This window comes from Rutidosis leptorrhynchoides, unplaced genomic scaffold (genome assembly GCF_046630445.1).
Source record: "Rutidosis leptorrhynchoides isolate AG116_Rl617_1_P2 unplaced genomic scaffold, CSIRO_AGI_Rlap_v1 contig108, whole genome shotgun sequence".
Lineage (NCBI taxonomy): Eukaryota > Viridiplantae > Streptophyta > Magnoliopsida > Asterales > Asteraceae > Rutidosis > Rutidosis leptorrhynchoides.
This window is the reverse complement of record NW_027266364.1, coordinates 1-20,542: the sequence shown is the minus strand read 5'-3', so window position 1 is coordinate 20,542 and position 20,542 is coordinate 1. Positions and strand designations below refer to the sequence as shown.

The following is a 20,542-nucleotide window of genomic DNA, read 5'->3' as shown; positions in this document are numbered from 1 at the left end:
CAAGCAATCACATGTAAAGGCAGTAAAGAGAATTGTGCGATATGTCTCAGGAACCATAGGTTTGAGGCTTTGGTATTCCAAGGATACAAATGGAATATTAGCTGGTTACAGTGACGCGAATATGACAGGGTGTGTTGATGATCGGAGAAGCACATCAGGAGGTTGTTTCTATTTGGGAAGCAATCTAGTGTCCTGGTTCAGCAAGAAACAGAACTCTGTGTCTCTATCCACGGCTGAAGCAGAATATATTTCAGCTAGTAGCTGCTGTGCCCAACTACTTTGGATGAAGCAAATGATGGAAGAATATGGCCTGGAGCAAGGTGTGTTAACGATCTACTGTGATAACACCAGTGCCATAAGCATATCGAAGAACCCTGTGCAGCACTCCAAAACAAAACACATCCAAGTTCGTCATCACTTCATAAGAGAGCTTGTCGAAGAAAAGAAGGTGAGCCTGGAATATATCTCAACAGAAAGGTAACTTGCGGATATCTTCACGAAAAGTCTCGATGCAAATCGTTTTGAGTTCTTGAGGGGAGCTCTTGGACTTTGCACCATGACGTGACAGTTGAGATAAGTGCTTCATCCTTGTAAATACCATCTTATATTTTCTGTTTCTATTATCAAAAAGAAAAAAAAAGGGACAATCAAAAACAAAAATATTGTGTTTTTGTCTCTAAGGAGACTACTGAGAACCCTGCTAGTACAGAGGGTAATTCTGATAATGTTGTGTCAGCTCATCCGGCTACCATAGGGGATGATATCGTCATTATGGCTTCTCACTGTGCTGAGGACCTGTTGGAGGAGGATCTCGCTCCATCTGAGGGGGAGCGTATTGCTGCTGAGGCAGATGCTGAAGGGGAACACCTGACTGACACTGGTGTTTCTACAAGTATGGACATTACTGGGTTGGTTGTGTCTGAAGAAGACCCTGTGGGGGAACTCAGCAGAAGAAGAAGAAGACCAGAAATTCTTCACAGCAGCTCCGGTAGAAGCCGTCGATCCTCTCTTTCCCCTGACGTTCTGGCCATTGCACAGGCCACAATCAGATTCCTGAGAAGGGGAGAATACCAGTTGATGAAGCAGCGCAGGATGCTGGAAGCCCGAGTGGCTCGAAGCTCGAACACAGGGGGAGTGTCTCTGGCTTGTTGAGAACAATGTTCTTGTTCATTGACAGACTTATTCTACACTATTTTGGTCTGTCATAACCTTTGCCCGACTAGGTTACTTTCTGATGCTTGGTTTTTATGATGACTATCTCTTTGGCGATTTCTTGACAAAAAAGGGGGAGATGTGTGTGCCAACATCAGTCGGGTATGCAGGCAAAAAGATGTGCAAGTCAATTCTGTGTCACTTGGGTGTGTCTGCACACTTGACTTACCGTGTCCCACGAGTGTGGTTTTACAGGTTGACTCTTTTTGCCTTTCTACTAGTTTCCAAAGACTTGTTACCTTCGTCTCTTTGCTTCTGCTGTGCATGCTTACTCAAAGGGGGAGTTAGGCATTTGAATACTGTACGAAGGATCTTGGAAGTTTTTGCCAAAAATGCCAAAGGGGGAGATTGTTGCTGCAAACTGCCTGGGCTCTTCACCTGTGGTCACCGTATCTGCTGACACAGGTCTGCGGCAGTTTACGTTAGTTGGCTATTTTCGTCAAACCTCTTTAATTCCATCAGATATGATTCGATCCTTGCACAAGTCAGAATGGAAAACTAGTTATTAAGAATCCTGGTTGATTTGTTCCTATTTTGATGAAGATTTGATTTGATTTGAAGTGTTACTTAGTTTCCTATTCCGAAAAGGAAACTAGTTATCAAAAGAGAAGTCAACTGGCCAAAGGATTCTGTTGTGTATCAATTCCCATATCAGTGGGATTCTGATTGAAGGTGATCACGAAATTAATACTGAAGATTTCGATTTGATTTGATACGGTTTGGAGCAGTATATAAAGAAGATGTAGAGACAAACCTATTAAGCACTTTTTCACCTTCTTCTTCATTGAGCTTAAACGAGAGCACTCATCAAACTATTGAGAGTTAGTTTATAAAGTGCATTGCGTGTGCAACACCTGTGATCTGAAAGAGGGTTACAGCAAGTCCTTGCCCGTTCTGGTAAGGCACTTCGTGTAAGTCCTAGACTGTGTTAGTTTAGGCTGTGTGAGGTAAGAGCGAAGAGTACGCTTAGTAAAATAGGGAGTCGGTTATAGATGAGCGAATTGTAACCCGAGTACTTGCCTATTGTTACAAAAATAGTGGAATACCGTTTTACCTCTGGGCTAGGCCCCGCAGATGTAGGGAAACCGAACTGCGTAAACATATCGTGTGTTGCTTTATTTTTCTGCACTGTTTTTATCTTACTGTGCTAACACGCTCCTGTGAGCGCACCTGTTATTTAACCTGTAATTACAATCAGTATCACCTTCATTAACCGTTCAGATTAAGAGATAAATTAAGATCTATTAATTACAAACAAAAATATCCTAAATAACATAGCCGCCGGCAAGTCACCTTGCAAGTCCAAATTGAAAAGTATAATTCTCATGCAAAGAAAAGTAAAATTAGTACTCCATATATGTATGATCAAACATCAATAACTAGACTATACAAGTAAGTAGCTTAGAAGCCATGGATGATTTGAGCCCAACAAAACTTGAATACTATGATCACATGTGGAAGCTCCAATCTCAAGCCAAACTCCTCTCTCACTACAAGGTAACTTCTCATTCCCACTTTGCTAAAAATCTGTGTAAAATGACTTTGAGATTGTTTTGTTGCTAATTCAAGAGTATTCTTTGGGTTGTTTAAATAAAAGGGCGACGATGGAAGGCTAGCTCTGATTTTGGATTCAACTGTATTTTACCCACAAGGAGGTGGTCAACCATCGGACACTGGATTCATCACTATTGCCGACTCTGCTACCAAATTCCTTGTGCAAGATGTTCGATCAAAACAAGGAATTGTGAGTTAAACAATTTTTTATTTTACTTTTTTGGGTTTGAGTTGTATGGATGAGAATTTGTTTCTACATGGGAAGGTTTGAATTTGAAATAAATGACTACTTCAATGAACGATATTGAGAATTGCACTTTTGGATTTTATTGTTAGTGAATTTGAACGATAAGTTGTATGTTTTCTGGTGTAGGTTTATCATTATGGGGTCTTTGTTGAGAATGAGAATTCTGATGGGGAAGTTGAATTGAAGCTTGAAAGTGGAACAAATGTCTTGCTTTTTGTTGATGAGCCTAGGCGCATGCTAAATACCAGGTTTGAATCAGTTGCTTTGATTGAAAAATCAATGACTCTTTGATGTGCTAACTCTGTTCTTCGATAAATGATATTTCTTCCTCGGCATTTGCTGGAACTTGCCGTTCCCAGTATCGTGATATTTAATAAAATGTGGCTTTGCATACGTGTTGTGTAACTATCTTTTCGGTTCAGCACATATTACTCTGATTAATCGTAAAAGTAAATTACTGCAAGTTTTTTGCTTAGGTTTTATTGCTTAGCGTGCTTATGTTTTAATTTGTGTAGGCTGCACTCTGCTGGGCATTTACTGGATATGTGTATGCTTAATGTGGGGCTAGGGTATTTGGAGCCTGGCAAAGGCTATGATTTCCCTGATGGGTAAATATCATCTATGCACTATCCTTTGATTCTAAATTTTCAATTGTAGCATAAAAATCCTTGTACATATGTTCATTCACTCACAACAAATGCAAAGCATTTCTAACATCCTCTCCCCTTTTGGCCAGGCCATATGTTGAATATAAAGGCACAATTCCTCAGAGTGAATTGCAGAGCAAGCAAAAAGAATTAGAATTGGAGGTGAATGCTCAAATATCAAAAGGAGAAAAGGTAGTTTTCAGTTTCACTTTTATGCTGTTCTGAGTGTACTTATCTTAATCTATCATCTGTTTATAAAATTTCTTTCTCCTTGTCGAGTCCAGATTACCGCCGACATATGCTCATACGAAGAAGCTGCTGAGTTATGTGGTGGTTGTCTTCCTGATTATATTCCAATGGTATGGTTTTTAAACTATTATTTTTTTCCTCTTAACAATTGCTAATATCATCCGAAGCCTGATGATTGCATTTGCATGAAACTGATTCTACTGTTTACCATTCTCGATGCATTTGTTATTCATACCTCTTTTATTGTCTGAATTCTTCTTTACATGGCTTGTTACATTGTATTCATTTTCATCTATTACAGGGTAGCACACCACGCATTGTCAAATTTGGCAAAAGTCCTGGTTGCCCTTGTGGCGGAACTCATGTTTCCGACGTTTCTGAAATTATCAGTGTCAAGGTACTTTCCTAATTCACTTTTATATAGAAATGTGTTGATACTTTGCGTAGTTTCATCATAGACCCGTTTTTGAGATTTAAGCGGAATTCGTAAATTGAACGAACTCAGTAGTCAGTAAGCCGCTTTTACATATTCTGGTCTGGTATATCATCTTGTCGGGAGTAACAATCAGTGTACGTAAGATAGGAAAATATGGCATGCGTATTAAATCTTCAGAAATGTTTTCTTTGTCACTGTCACTGACTCACTCAATATACAGGTTTCTCAAATTCGGACGAAGAAAGGGATGACAAAAGTTTTCTACAATGTTGGATAGTACTTTCAAAATGCAGTAATATTCAACTCTTCAAAGCTCTCGTTTCCATTTATATCAAGTTTGCCATTTTTAGATTATTACTGCAACTTGAAAGATTATTACTGTAATTAGGCTTTCCGTTAGGATTGAAAGAATATTTTCATTCAAAACAGAATCTATAGCTATGTTTCTGAATGTGGTCGAGCGGTAGAAGATTAAAAGTGCCGTTTGAATAGCAGTTGTCGTATAATTTCAATATTATTGGAACATCATTTTCTGCTAATTATTATCATATCATTCCTATTATTTGTTCATCATTTTCTCCTTACGATTTCCACAGCCTGGCTTTGAACCTGGAATGACAATCACAGTTCCACCTTAGCCAACACACTTTCTAATCTTTTTTTTTTTTTTCCTCACAAGGAATGAGAAACAAGACTGCAATCAAAAGCTGAAAAAGATTTTTCTTAAAATAAAATAAGCCGCAGCCGGGCTTCGAACTCGGAAGATATAACAATTATCATTAAACCAGTGCTACTAGGGCATCATTGTTGTTTCTTATGTGAAAGAAATTTTATTTCTAGTTTTATTTGAGCTCCACAAAAGAATAAGATGGATATAAAATAGTCAAAAACTTGCAGAACAATTACTAGAATAAAGACATGTGACATTTGTTAATATGAAGTTTCTTTTTAAAAAAAATATTTTCCACTAACGGTTTAAAAGATTTTTTTTTTAAATAAAATAAAATAAGCCGCAGCCGAGCTTCGAACCCGAAAGATATATTACCTCCGTTCCAAAATAAATATAAATTTTTATATATAATTTATATAGAAAAATTTTCATCAACAGAATAATAATTATCATTAAGACAATGCTACTGCGGCATCAATGTTGTTTCCTTTATGAAAGAAATTTTATCTCTATAGTTGTTTTTGAGCTTCACAAAAGAACAAGATGGCCTTCCCACAAGATGGATTTAAAATAGTAAAAAGCTTGCAGAACAATTAATAGAATAAATATATGTGGCATTTTTTAATATGCGATTTTTTATTAAAAAAAAAATATTTTTCTACTGATTTACCAATACCAATCCATCTTGTATAAAATAATAATAAAATATAAATATATTATATTATATTATATTATATTATCTTATTTTATTATTTTATTTTATTATAATATTATATTAAAGTTACTATAAAATATATATAAAAAATTACAAACCTTTTGACATAAAACTTACATATATTAATAAATATTATATATCTTTTTATTATTAATTGTTGGTTGCGTAGTTTTTTGCGTTATAAGAAGACCAGTATTTTATGCTTTCATTTTTTATGTTAAGGATGTGTTCTTTCGTTATACGTTATTTAAGATGCTCTAGACACGTAATGAACACATTCTAATCTAGCAGGTTAGTTTAAACTCGTCGATAAAAAATTGGGCCGCAGCTAGGCTTTGAACCTGGACCAAATAATATAACGGTTAGGATAAGTAGTATACTTTTTGAAAAGTAAAGACGTCATGCTCGAAAAACCTCGAAAACAACGACCAAACGGCAGGTTACTTTCGCCGTTTATGTTTGAATGTTTCCTGTGGTAGAAAACAGATATCGATTCCTATTTTGACTGTAATCAAACCTGACTATGATTAATATTATAATCGTAGCTCCAACTCCATATTGATTCATTCAGACACAAAACATGTCGTTTTGTTACTCATAAATTTAATTACAAAGTAAAGTTTACCACACGCAACACAGGGGAAATAAAAAATATTCTTCTTCGTTGCAAAGTGAACAGAACAAAATCAACGAAACGTATTGAGTGAGATTGAAAATGAATCACGAACCGTTCATATACAGCTTCGTGGCTCGAGGCACGACGATACTAGCCGATTACACAGACTTCACCGGCAATTTCCATGTAATCGCGACTCAATGTTTGGAGAGGCTCCCTTTGTCTTCTAACAACAAGTTCACTTACAACTACGATCACCATACCTTCACTTACCTTGTCGAAGACGGTTACAGTTAATTATTATTTCCTTGCTTGAAAGAATATATGGAATATACTTGCGGTTCTTGATTGATTTCATACGCCAACCATGAAAGAATATATGGAATATGCCATTTACCACGCTGAACTGATTGAAAAGCTACTTAACGAAATGATTCCAGTCCCGGAGGTTATAATTAATAAATGTGATGTTAGAAACTGTTGACAACGTAAATACCAAATTTTCATCACTTTTTCATGATTTTTTAAGTTTCAACGTCCCCGAAATGTTTCTTTGATGCGACATCGATTCAGGCCGATCCAGACAAGATACAAGGAATACGGATTCTGAGGAAGACGTGGTATCAAAAGATGGAGATAATTAATTTTGTCGATATAATTGGATTCACATTGTATTGGCTGATCATGATTATTTGGATCTCTGTTTGCCATGGATTCGACTGGACGTGTTAATTCCATTGGCATCCAAAGCTCGTGCCATCCCTGCGATATAGATGATGTATATACCATCATGCCTAGTATTCTTGTAATATTAATAGAATTGTCAATTGATCATTAGGTTTTCTTGTAAATAATGCTCTTTTAGATAATGCTTGTTATATAACAGCAATGATTGATGTAAATAGGGTTTTTATTTATAAATTTTCTATGGCAACCTTAATTACCCGAATTAAGATACTCAGAAATAGAAAATCTTCAAAAGAGCATGCAGCATGCTCAGTAGAGATGCCATTTGTAAGATAGAATTGTCAAATTCATTAGGTTTTCTTCTAAATAGTGCTCTTTTAGATCATGCTTGTCACTTGTTATAACAGTGATGATTGATGTAAATCGGGCTTTATTTATAAATTCTCTATGGCAACCTAACCCGAATTGAGATACGCAGTAGTAGAAAATCTTCAAATTAAAGAAATTATCTTTGCAAATAACAATCACTGTAAAATGGAAAAGGTTTTAGCTAACTCTTCAAGTTTTCATTTGTATCAAGTTTGGTCAAGTTTTGATAAATTACAACTTTGACAATTAGCGGCTTAGTCTTTCTTAAAAGGGAACGAATCTCTTCAATATTCAAACATGCATGTAGCATGCTCACTAGAGATGCCATTTGTATCGATTCTATCGACTATCAACTAATCAAATTTAAAACAACAAGGACGAAGTAAGCTAATTAATAAAACAATAAGACCTAACGATTGGTTTGAACGTTTTATTTTATTTTATAGAGGGACGATTTTATTATAATAAAATGGCCAACCGAAGTCATATCAATTTATCGATAATCATCGGATAAAACTTTTCCAGTCCTCTAAATTATGATAAAACTGTTGGTATTAATGATAAACATCTTTTATGACTCCACTACCGAAACGATTACATCAGAAGTCATTTAAAGGGAACATCAGAGAAAATACATGCCGGAATGAAGAATACATAGGAATAGACGAACCACAGTTGGATTAAAAAAAATTAAAACATATGAATGCTCATTGCTAAAGGAACATCTACTGCCTCTTCCTTTTATTAGGCCACATTTGAATTCCCGCCGGAGTTGCAATGAACTCTCAAACTGTGTACTAAATTTCTTGTCTGCCGTCTTGTACCCACACACGTCCATGTGAGGATAACATATGAATTGTTTTTGACCTACTTTTATGTGTTGAAAAGAAAATCTGCGTCAAGGAAACAATGAATGATCGTAATTCCGGTCAGAAGCTTCTGTTTTCTTGGTCTAAAGTCCAGTCACATATTGATTAATTCAGACACGAAACGCGTCGTTTTGTTTATATATACATTGAACAGAATTTCAACACACAAAAGAAAACTCTTTCTTCCTCTCGCAAAGTAAAATTTAAATCAAGAAGAGAAGCAAAATTACGTACCGGATTGATCTCGACGAACTTATTTTGAGCTCGGAAATGAGTCAGGATTCGTTCGTATACAGTTTCGTGGCTCGAGGGACGACGAAACTCGCCGAGTACACCGAGTTCAATGGCAATTTCGGTGCAATCGCCACTCAGTGCTTGGAGAAACTCCCTATTTCGAATAACAAGTTCATTTACAAGTGCGATCACCATATCTTCAACTTCCTCGTAGAAGACAGTTATGGTACTGATTATTTACTGATCTCTCTCACTTTCTCGAGAAAGTTTATGGCTTGCTTCGTTGATATTAAATTAAAATAATGCAATTTGCAGCTTATTGTGTCGTTGCCAATGAGTCTGTACTTAACAACGGGATCTCCATTGCTCTTTTGGAAAGAATTAAAAAAGACTTTAAACAAAGATATATGGGTGGTAAAGCAGATACTGCTGTTCCTAACAGCCTCGATAAAGAATTTGGGTATGCAAAAACTTAATATTTTCTTTATAGTACTGAGATTCTCAGTCAATTTTGAAAATATGTCGTTCTCGGCCTTTTTTGCAGACCGATCATGAAAGAACATATGAAATATATCGTTGAGCATGCTGCTGAGATCGATCAGATACTAAAAGTAAAGGCTCAAGTATCGGAGGTTAAAAGCGTAATGCTAGAAGTAGTCGACAATGTAAATATATTTATGCCATCCCACCTGATATTACGTAATATCATCGTCTAGTGATTTAGGTGTCTGGCACAAGTGGCGAAGCCACATTCACTATAGAACACCCAAATTATTTTTTTATACATTAACAATAAGTATTGTTAAATTAAGAAAGAATTATTTCTCTCTAATTATTTAAATACTTTGTAGATTAAAAAAATTGAACACCCATAAATTATTTTCTTGCTTTGCCCCTATTGGCATGCACGTCTTGGGCAATATTATTATACCAGAATAAAAAGAATATGTTGAATGGTATTTTAATTATTATGGCCTACAATTTCAAAAGAAAGAAAAAAAATATATTATGGCCTACATATATATTTAGTATATTTCTTTGTTCAATATCTCATAGCTTGATGCCCCAACCGGTAATCCTCCATGTAGTTCTGTTCTTATAATATATACTTTTGTTTATATAATTTGAGTTAGCGATTAATGTTATGGGCCCCAATTGTTGGTTTTGATAGTTTTAAGAATTTTGGATTCAAAAGGATTCATCAAATTAGTACTAATATATATGTTAAGAAAGTTTGTTTGAAGAATTAAGAAAAATTTGAAACAAATGACATTAGTGAAGAAAGGATGTGGAATGATCTGTATGAAGCTTAAGGATATTCTAAAAGGTAACATAAAGCAATTTGAATGGATCAAATCGAGCTACATTGTCCTGAAACTGCTAGGAAATAGGATTGGAGGAGCTGTAACGTAGAAAAAGGAGTGTAGGGACCAGAATATCTTTCTTTTTAATGGTAAGTCGGAATGGACTCAAACTTGGACAAAAGCTATAAGATGGGATTCCAAATATGTCTATGAAAAAAAAATGCAGAAAAGAGGTCATATGCAAATCTGATCATCTAGGTTGTTGTTTTTGGCTCTTTAAATAATTCAAATGCCATTTTTGTATTTTCTACAGTAAAATGGTTAATGGATGTTGCAATTATGCCATGAATACTGTCTTAAACTTGTCTATGGACTTGTATTGGAGTTTTCAATACCAGAAGTGAAATGTGGTCTTTAAAGTCAAGTTTTAGGCTTTTACTATTTATTGTCAAATGTTGTTAAATACCAGTAATGATTTTCTGATTTTTTTTGTTATTTAGTTCAATATTTTCTATTTTTTCAATCAATAGAAGTAAGATATTAGGTCTAATATGATTGATACGTTTTTTTTGGTTATCTTATTATTTGGTGAGCAAGAAAACCTCCTCTATATATATGTATTAGATGTAGAACTTAAAAATTGAACGAGAACACATTTCAAATTTAATTTATGTATTTTTAATTTAAATCAAATGAAAAAAATTTAGTTTATCCATTTATTTTTCAGTATTGAAGAAGCGAAGAGAAGAACAATTTATTTTCAATTTTCATTTCAATATTACTGCTTCATTAAAATTTTTGTTTTCTTTATTTTCAACCATCGAATTGATTATTTCCTCTCGTCATAAGTTCTCATTTCATCACCAACAAAATATTCGACTAAGATAGCTCTGAATTAATTACTATAAAGTCAGTTGTAATTTCTTAAATACATTTACTATGGATTACACCTAATCTTACTTGACAATCGTAATGTAAAAGTGAGTGTGCATCATCAACTTTTTTTTTATGCGACTTCTTACTTGAATTCATACATAATCCGAATAAAAACAAAGGAAAAGATTGGCAGCTCAAATTAAACAAACTGTCGATCGAAAGAAAACGAAACGAGAATCTGACTTTGGCCTCCAATCCATTATATATATCTTACAATCCAATTGAGGATTAGGATCAATCATAAAGTGCTGGCAGTCTTTCTCTTCTCCATACTGTTAAATTAATTAAAAATTGACTTCATTTATTTTTATCATCATCTTTAGAACTGACTACTCATTCCTGATTTGCATTGCAGCCCACTCACAGCAGGAATGGGCTTATATACGATGCCATTATATTGGAGGTGTTTCTGATTTCGACACGTGTTCTTATACAATATTGTTATTGATGCTTTCTAGCTACCTTTATCCACACCGTAATGTTGGATGTTTGGAATACCTTGATGATGATATGATAATTATTTATTCCAAATTTTTCCTATTGTAGTTGATGCATTCCGTTTCATTTTATTCACATTTGATATACTTTTAAAAGTATTTGATTGTTGAATGTGTGATTGAGATAACTTCTCGAATTCTTTCCTACGAATTGTGTTTCATGAGTGCCGTTTTACAAACTTTGAAAGTTCAAGACATATATATTTCACATTAATGATCATAATGGGGACAATGCTGTCTTAAATTAAATGGGTAGTGTCTTGCTATTCCACCGTTGGTGATAGCAAAGCAATGTAAATACACATGGTGAATCAGAGATTTGTATGTATATTAATGAATGGGTGATTTCCCTGAATATATGAAGCTCCCCTTAAATTCTACTTCCGGTATATTAGGCCGCCTCGGAAGGAAAAAGGTTTCCTCTTTTCAAGTAACCATCAAGACTTTATTATAAAGCACAATCTTGCCTCCAAGACCCTAACTAACAACAAGTTCAAAAAAAATGTGGTATATATAATTAAATTTAAATTTTTAAATTTATTTATGTTAAGGTTGTATTTGATTCATATTTTATTAAAAATTTAAAAATGAAACACTATTGAAATATTTTAATATTTTTGTATATATGTATAAATTTTTTGCCTTCATTATTGTATCTTATAATGTATGAATCCTAAAAAGAAAATGTCAAAAGCGATTTTAATAATTTTATTAAGGTTCGTTTTTAATTTTGATCATAATCCCTTATATAGATATAAACACATATGCCACAGCCCACATGCCTTATTATTAGTTGTTGTTGGTTTTAGGGTCTCATATGTTTTGCCTATAACAATATTAATATTTTCGTTTCAAATTAGATGTTAGGAGATTTCACACAAATCAAGAAAATATGTTTATAAATTTATTTTAAGATATAATTATGATTGTACAGACTAAAAAATTTTCATGGAGACATGTGAGTGAAGTTGGTGAGAGAGAGAGCATAGGGGACATAAAGGTAAAGATGGTGAGGAATAGTGCATGGGGACATGAGGGTAAAGATGGTGAAATTGTTGAGGGTATAATGGATACACAATTAATGTTCCTTAAATTTGTCAAAATTTGCATATAATTTAAGACAAAAAATTATGTTTATATTAGCATATAATATGTAACGAATTAGTATTATTTAAACTCCTTAGTAAACCACTAAAAGTTTAGTCAAATTTATTGTAAAATGACAATATTAATTCCATACTGTGAACTTGCCCAGCATTCACTTGAACTGATCGATCGAACTGGTTACAAATCTTTAGCTATGTATGTGGATCAAATAAATATTAGTATTAGTAAGCAATGTTGGAAAGTTTCTATTTTTGGTATATAGACTTGATTGGTTGATGATTAGTGGCTAATACTTATCGATTAAACTTCAATTTCCCTTTTTGACCAGACCGAGCAAGTGCAATATTCTCTACTGAATTACTGATCATTCTTACAAAAACTTCAGTTTTATTGTAAATTTAATTTCATGCAAAAGATAGTGATATAATTATTATCCACTAAGCTAGAAAGGACCACCGGTCTAATTAAGCTTGTACATGCATGTTGTTCAAGTGGGCGAAGAAAAACATGCAGCTTCCTCTCGGTCCCTTCTCGATCAAGTATGGAGTTAATTAGTACTTCTAATCAATTAATTATTCGTGTTTAGCGGAGTATTATTTCGTCTTACGGAGTATGCCTCAACAACGTTTTACTGCTAGCATAAAGAAGACAACAACAACTGAAACTACTTCTGCAACATGTAAATGCTTAATTTCTCCATGAAACGTACCAAGCTCACAGTCACAAGTTTGAAGTTCATCAATAAATTAAAGAGAGGAAAAAACCTAATTTGTACGGAGAAAGAAATTCGATCTGTAAAAACAGGATCAGAACCGAATTTTCATTGCACAATCACTATGACAAACAATTTACAAAAGAAAAAAAAAAACAGATTTTGAGCCACACACTTACAACTGAAATTAAATTTTAAGTACTGAGCATATAGGCCTATAATTAAATATTATACCCCATATTCCCCAACTAAAATATAAAAATCATCACCCTCACCACACAAGAAAACCCATTACACCAGATTATGATATAATTATATATAATATGATTACATGTCCCTAACCTCAAAGCAATTACGGTTCTTGACAACAATATCGTACATATGCATGGACTTAAGCTTGTTAAAGTCTTTTGGCAAGGAGATTAAATGAACGGTAGATCTTTTATGAAACTGAAGAAGATCAGGATCGTCGTAGTACCTCTCCCACCCGAGAGATGCTAGCTTACGCTCCAGCACACCGTAAGAAGTTATGACCTCGTTCGTAGGAACGTGTACGAGCACTTTACGGCGCGTGCTGGTCTGGGACTCGGGGTTCTCTACGAGGCGTATAACGCCGTTTTGAAATACCCAAACTCCCGACATTTTTGGTGTATATATATGTTTGTATATGCTTATGTTAAGCTTAACTAATTGCAGATCGAGATATATATGGAAAGATGTTTGTTTGGGTGGTGATCAGTGTGAGACCTGTTTGGGGTATTTATAGGCGAGTTTGCAATATGGGTATGTTTAGATGTGTGGGGCCAATTAAATTTTGAAGTTAGAGAGATAGGGAGGTGAATTTGGGTTCAGGGTTTTGGACATCATAAGGAACCATATTGATGTGGGCATATAGGATGGATATATTAATGGGAATATTTTTGTTTCATTTCGGAAAAAAAGAGAGGAGGGAATCCTTTTGTCCATATGTCTATTTTAGGATATTTTTGACGGAGGACAGAGATCGATCGGAATGATCGAAATTGATTTCAGTTGAATCAAAAGCTAAGTAATTCAGTTAGTTCATTAAGTTTGATTCGTTTATGAAGTGTTTATCGAGCTCGGGGTGGTTGGTTAATAAAGATTGGTGATCATGCCAGTCGATAAAGTGTGGCCCAATTTGATTAAACATTTCTTCTCGAAAAGACAATTATTCGATTTAAGATAGCATGGACTTTAGGGAATTAGCTTTTATTCAGAATAAATTAATAAATAAATAAATCGGTGATCACAAGTTTAAACGCAAATGGAAGTCAATTGAAGTACATAATTAACTAGTGTTAATGGGAGTATGTTTGGTGTTGTTCGTTCTTTAAATTTCTTATTTAAATTTCTTATTGTAATTGAAAAAATTGTTTGTTGATCATGAGTTAGATGTTAAAAATAAGTTTTTTGGTGGGGAAAGAGGTTATTGTTATTTTCTTTAAGGTGGATTTGAGATTTTTTCTCAATTTGGAGACTTTGGGAAGTGGGTGATATTCTCAGTAATTGCTTCACTTGGGTTCGGTTTTCTCATGTGCCGCTTCATAGTAGAAAATCTCGATACGCCTACGGTTTGATAAGCGTGGCCTAAAGTCAAAAAATCGTGGCAAAAAAATAGGCCACGGTTTTTTTTATTTTACGTCACGGTTTTGATTTGTGAAATTTGCTGCCGTGGCGGAAAGTATACACCACGATTTTCATCCCTTTTCTGCCACGGTTATAAGAAATCATGGTGTATAAAAATCGATCCAAGTTTTTCCTATTGGCCCTTTACGTCACAGTTTTTTAGCCGTGACCAAAGATTGCCACGGCTTCTACCACGGTTATAAAACTATGGAAATTTATGATTTTTTTTTCAACCACGCTCCTAAACCGTGGCGTATTCATATACTACATCAACATTCTAATTCGTAATTACGAAGCCACCTGCATGTGCATTGACATTTACTACCTACTAATTAATTAACTATTTAATTAAAATCACAATTCAATACAATTTAATATTTGCTTATAATACGTCGTATAATGCCTATAAGTTTGTTCTACAACTAATTAATGTTCAGCTAAACAAGTAAGCTACAAAAAGTTGTGTTTCATCATGTACGACTATCAAAATATCTACGTTCTTCCTTAAGGACTAATGATCATCGGCGTTGTCACTATGGGTCCGCTACTCTTTATGAGCTACCTGAAAGTCAAATACATCTCAAGAAAGATCAAATTTCAACACGCAATAGTTAACAGTGAAGGCCATAATAGTTAACCATTTTAAAAATTCTCCACATAACAGTTAAGGCCAAAACAGTTAACCATGATCAAATGTCCTAAAAGTCCTCAAGTGTAACATTTTTTTTTATTGAAAAATATAGGGCAAATACAACAATAAACCATTATTTGAGTATTATAGCCTTGTTCAAAGCCAAAACAGTTAACCATTATCATTTAACAACAAATTAACCTCAAAGTCAAAAATTAAACTTTACTTCCACATCCTGCATTGTGAATGGAGTTGAATGCACTAACCTCATGGCCTTGATCATTGGTCCCTATGAAAGAACGTAGAGCATTCTTTGCATCCTTTGGAGTCGATGGTGACAACAATGCTTCGAGCCCAGGGATCCCACCTAAATCCAACCCTCCCTTCTCTACAACTTGCCTCAACAAGCTCATGACAACAAAATGTTCCTTTTTTCCTCTGCTTCTCCCTCTTTTCTCTCTCCCTCTCCCTCTCTGCCATGTCCCTCAATTCTAATTATCTCATCGCTTCCCTCTATTCCTTCTCCCTCTCCCTCTCTTCTCTCTCCTCTCCCTCTCTTCAAGTTGTCTCTATTTCTCTTCGAACTTTTTCTGCTGCGAATTGCCGCCAATTCTGATACATGCTTGATCTCCTATTTTTGTCTATAGAGGGTTTCCTTAACATCGTAAGAGTTGAAATCCTCCCTCCACAGTGGATTCGTCTGGACTTTTGTTTCCTGAAGACACATTGAAAGGCTTCTATATAATTCTTTCCATCTTCCTGAATTGTTGCGAGCTTTTCTTACAATAATAGAATTAATATGGTTCAATGCATCATTCACGAGGAACATTTCAACCCCAAATTTTGTATTCGACTTACAGCTGCTCCCTCCATTTCCTCATCTATATATCCTTTCAATTCTTTAACCTCGACATGAGGAACATTTCGGCTTGGGTTGGATCTCTTCCATGCTCTTGACGCTGTACCGCCAGGATAATTATTTTAGTACTAACTAATACAGGTTCAGTAAAAAACTAAGGGTTTATCACAAATCCTTATAAATTCTTCAACTAATACAGAACACCTCTCATTTCCCTTTTGATGAACGTGTTTCATTTTGGCCTTATTCTCAGCATTCTGTTGACATTCGTTCTACAAGTGCACGCCCAAAAAAAATAAACATACAACTTTTAATTAATGACAAAAGGCTAATTGTTACCAGCAACGAACATTTAGTAATTTAGACTCACCTTAATTTCGTCGTTACTCCAGTAAACCATGAGCTTCTTGAAATGGTGGGCAAGGATCAAACCATGAAGGTTGTCCAACCTCTCTGCATTTGTTGTATACGAATCGTAGACCCTTTTATTGACATTCATTTTGTATTTCCACCAAACATCACCAACTATGTGCATGGTCGCCTTGTATGCAGATGGAGGTACGACATACTTGCACTACAACGGTAACAGACCACAAAATACATGTAAGGCACACATTCAATTCAAAAAGATGCATAAAAGAAAATTAAAACTCATACATACGTACATTGATATATTCCCACAACTCATCCTCTTTGGGTACAACAGGCCATCTCGTACATATCAATGGGCACTTTGAGGATTTTCTTGCAAGCGTTCTAAGGAAAGCAGAGAACTCACCTTCTAGTTTACTTTTGGACTACAAGCTTCTCCATGTTTGTCAAAAAGGACTTCCACTCTAACTTCATAAGTTCTCGAATGAACTTTCGCGCACGTAGAGAGACTACGAGTTTTCCTTGATGAAGATGCAATCAATCCAAACTCATATTCATATTCATTAACAAAATAAAGTGCGAGGTTGTTAAATATTCAGAACATACTTGGCCCAATACTGCTGCTTGTCGTTCATTGGTCATTAAGTGGAAGAGTATTCATATCATCTGCAACACGTGTCTCCTCATGATCGACAGCCAGTTTCTCTGTGCCTTCATCCTCACCAGCCAGATTCTCTGCTACTCCATCCCGAGCAGCTCAATTTTCTGCTCCTTCATCCTGAGTAGCCTGATTCTCTGCTCCTTCAAGTTCTAGTAGTTCAGCCAGCTGACCAATTTTCTCAATGAATTTATCAAGGCACATAGCGGGATTTTTTAGTGTTGGTTTCATTTTCTTCTTTCAGGATAGACAGACTTCTTCAATATTCTCTTCAGGTTGATGATCATCTTGCAATTTTAGTTACGGTAAAAAATTAACATGTTAATTACTGTTAATAAAAGAAACAAGTCGCAATCTAACAGTGTACAGAATTATCATTACCATTTGTTTGTTATTCTTTTGCTTTGTAGGAACATTCTTGGTTGCTTCTTGACTCTTCCCATCTTTTAAGATATTAAATAAACCTCTCAAACTTCCACTCGTTGTTCCAGGCTGCTTTTACTGTTCTCCAGATGCAGTGTTCTCACAAACATGATTCTCTCTTCTTTCAACTGACCTACTTGTCTGCTTCTTTCTCCCTCCAGTGCCACCAGATTGAATTCTCTTATTCTCATCCTCTCTTCTTCCAACTGACCCACTTCACTGTTTCTCTTTCTCTCCTATGCCACCAGACTGACTTCCCTTCTTCTCATTATCTCTTCTTCTTGCTGACCCACTTCTCTACTGCTCTCTCCCTCCTATGCCACCAGATGGACTTCCCTTCTTCTCATTCCCTTTTCTTCCAACTGAATTAGTTTTCCACTTCTCTATTTTTCTTGTGCCACCAGCCTCATTTTCCTTCATCTCTTCGTCCCTTATTCCTTGCTCACCTCCTGACCACGGTCAAGAACATAGCTTTTATTAATTTATTGAATCTGTTGGGCTAGTGTTGGCTTCTTCCGAACATTGGTGTTCTTCTTAGATAACGGTTTTTTTGTTGTTTTGGGAGATGCTTTGGCTGCCTGCTACCACCGACCTGGAAACTTTTATTTCCTTGCGTGGCAAGTGTCTGGTTTGATATTTCCTCAGAACTAAATCTCTACAACCGGCATATCTATCTTCCTCCTCATCAATTTTCTTCTTCTTACTCACTCCACCATCTTCGATTTGATTCTGCTATTTTGTTTGCCTGCGTTTGAATTGATATTGTTTCCTCTGATTATTTTCAAACCGTTCCTACTTTACCTTAACTGCTGCTTGGATCTTCGGTACTATCACTGATTGTAAATTATTCAACTTCATTAATTTTTGTTAATTTTTTGCTTGAATAATTTTCATCTCTGACCGAACCTCAATTGATTTGCTAGCCATATGTTGCCACTGAATTATTAAAGAACATATAATTAAATGCATGTTCACCCATAAGCACAATCTCGTTCAGACATTTTCTCAAACACATTCCCCCCATAGTACCCACAAACTCTAGATTTTATTTAATATTAACAATCAACCTAATTCTTGGTATGAAACAAATATAATCTACACAAAATCGAAAATTAGTTATAAGCCCTATATTTAATTTTATTATTTTGTATACCTGAAGTTACAACCTAGTACGTATAGAGTCGGTTAGCGTTGTTATCTTAGTTGATTGAACTGAGAGATTAAAGCTTGATGGTTAGTATAGACGAAATCACAAGATTTTGGAGTTGATTGTAACAAGGGTCGAAATCCGATTGTAGAGAGAGAATTTGAGCTGAAAGCGAATTGAAGTTTACTTAGCGAAAATTTGAGCTGAAAGAGAATTTGAGCTGAAAGCGAAATGAATTGTGAATGTCGCGTGTGTACAATTTTTACTTTGCGAAATTTTTTTTAAAAAAACCGCCACCAAAACGTCCACGTTTTAATCACCGTATCTATAATAAGAACTTGCCACGGTTTTTAAACCGTGGTGCAATATTATACTCAAGACCCAAAATACAATTAAGACATTAAAGACAATATAAAATTATTGAACAGATAATTTCAATTCAATTAAGACATTAAACACAATATGCAATTATTGAACATGGAATAGCATTCATATTAAAATAGTCTGATAAAAACTTCATATAATGAATATATTCATCGTCACAAATCCAAGTTGAAACATAATGGTTACAATTATAACTACATATGCTTAATTTCATGAAAATAGTTTCTTACTTAATTATCAACCATTTTACAATTACAAACATCACTAAAGAAGAAAGTGATGATATAGGATGCAAACTTTCTCGATTAGGCCAATTACGCGAAGGAAGATATTGCAATGAGTGGCAATGGAAACTGAGGTCGAGTGGAGTTGAGGTGTATACTTGAGGACACTACACAGATTGCAAGACTCAAAACACAGAGTAGAGGAGCTCCATCCAACTTCTTGTGAGCAACAAAATGCAAGACCGTCGCATGATACAAGATTTGCTTGATAGGACATACTCGAGTACCTCCATCAAGAAAAGCTTCGAGGATTGATTCTTCTATTTGGCAGACTCATGTCTGCATACACTCTTTCAGATCCTAACGGATTAATCCATTAGGGTCCGAAGAAATGGAGCCAGACATGAGTCTCCCAAATAGAAGCTTGAAATACTCGAAGCTTTTCTTGCTGGAAATATTGAAGATGGCGGACTAAACATATCTTCAATGAAGTAGAAGCCTTTACAATGTTGCTCGCAAGAAGTTAGACGAAGCTGTTGTACTACATGTTCCGAGCACTTTCAACCTGTGGTGGGGCCCTCAAATATTCACCAAAACTCATGACGATCTTTCAAATCAACTTGACCTCAGTCTCCATTACCACTCATCGCCATACCTTTTCTTAGCATAATTGGCCTATTCGGTTTGATTCCCATATCATCATCCCTTTCTTCTCTTACTTCCTGATCCTCTTAAATTATCTACTCTGATGACTTTAGCGAGGAAAACCATGTATGCTTCTGGTGTCATTCCAATCGATAGGAGTCTAAATCTATCCCCTACTGCTACTTTTTGGTTTCTATAAAATGCTAGCCACTCAACCCTGAAATGGTGGAATATCGGTCTTCCATATTGACCTTCAGCTGACAGTTGTATATCCTCGACCTTGAAATAAGTCTAGCTGGACAGATCTGATCAACAACAAGTCCATATTTGCGGAGCTGTGTAGTGCGGAGCTCCTGAAAAGACGAATCAAATCAAAACGGTCAATAAAATATTTATTCATTTATATGAACAGATTTAAGTTCAAAGGATGATAATTATTATCATTGGTGCTTCTCCTAAAACATGGTGGCTCGTCACTGACTCTGACAAGT

General features: G+C 35.2%; 3 protein-coding genes across 3 annotated transcripts; 2 read left to right on the top strand and 1 right to left on the bottom strand.

The window, feature by feature from the left end:
• The first annotated feature begins 2,622 nt into the window (after positions 1-2,622).
• LOC139881051 (uncharacterized) lies at positions 2,623-4,622 on the top strand. The gene is made up of 8 exons (XM_071865590.1): positions 2,623-2,709; positions 2,810-2,956; positions 3,140-3,261; positions 3,529-3,621; positions 3,750-3,852; positions 3,945-4,019; positions 4,211-4,306; positions 4,566-4,622. Exons 1-8 carry the CDS (start codon positions 2,623-2,625, stop codon positions 4,620-4,622), a joined length of 780 nt encoding a protein of 259 aa, XP_071721691.1.
• A 3,919-nt stretch (positions 4,623-8,541) lies between these two features.
• LOC139881050 (vesicle-associated membrane protein 724-like) lies at positions 8,542-12,356 on the top strand. Its single transcript, XM_071865589.1, has 4 exons — positions 8,542-8,731; positions 8,821-8,965; positions 9,050-9,170; positions 12,177-12,356. The coding sequence occupies exons 1-4, from the start codon at positions 8,542-8,544 to the stop codon at positions 12,354-12,356; spliced, it is 636 nt and encodes a 211-aa protein (XP_071721690.1).
• A 1,032-nt stretch (positions 12,357-13,388) lies between these two features.
• Positions 13,389-13,703, bottom strand: LOC139881059 (flowering-promoting factor 1-like protein 3). Its single transcript, XM_071865598.1, has one exon. It carries the CDS (start codon positions 13,701-13,703, stop codon positions 13,389-13,391), a length of 315 nt encoding a protein of 104 aa, XP_071721699.1.
• Positions 13,704-20,542: the final 6,839 nt, after the last annotated feature.

Coding starts and splice junctions, on each gene's coding strand:
- LOC139881050 (XM_071865589.1), top strand. CDS start 8,542: ATGAGTCAGGATTCGTTCGTATACAGTTTCGTGGCTCGAGGGACGACG. Junction 8,966..9,049: donor AGCCTCGATAAAGAATTTGG/GTATGCAAAAAC, acceptor CCTTTTTTGCAG/ACCGATCATGAAAGAACATA. Junction 9,171..12,176: donor TGCTAGAAGTAGTCGACAAT/GTAAATATATTT, acceptor ATGATTGTACAG/ACTAAAAAATTTTCATGGAG.
- LOC139881051 (XM_071865590.1), top strand. CDS start 2,623: ATGGATGATTTGAGCCCAACAAAACTTGAATACTATGATCACATGTGG. Junction 3,262..3,528: donor AGGCGCATGCTAAATACCAG/GTTTGAATCAGT, acceptor TAATTTGTGTAG/GCTGCACTCTGCTGGGCATT. Junction 3,853..3,944: donor AAATATCAAAAGGAGAAAAG/GTAGTTTTCAGT, acceptor TGTCGAGTCCAG/ATTACCGCCGACATATGCTC.
- LOC139881059 (XM_071865598.1), bottom strand. CDS start 13,703: ATGTCGGGAGTTTGGGTATTTCAAAACGGCGTTATACGCCTCGTAGAG.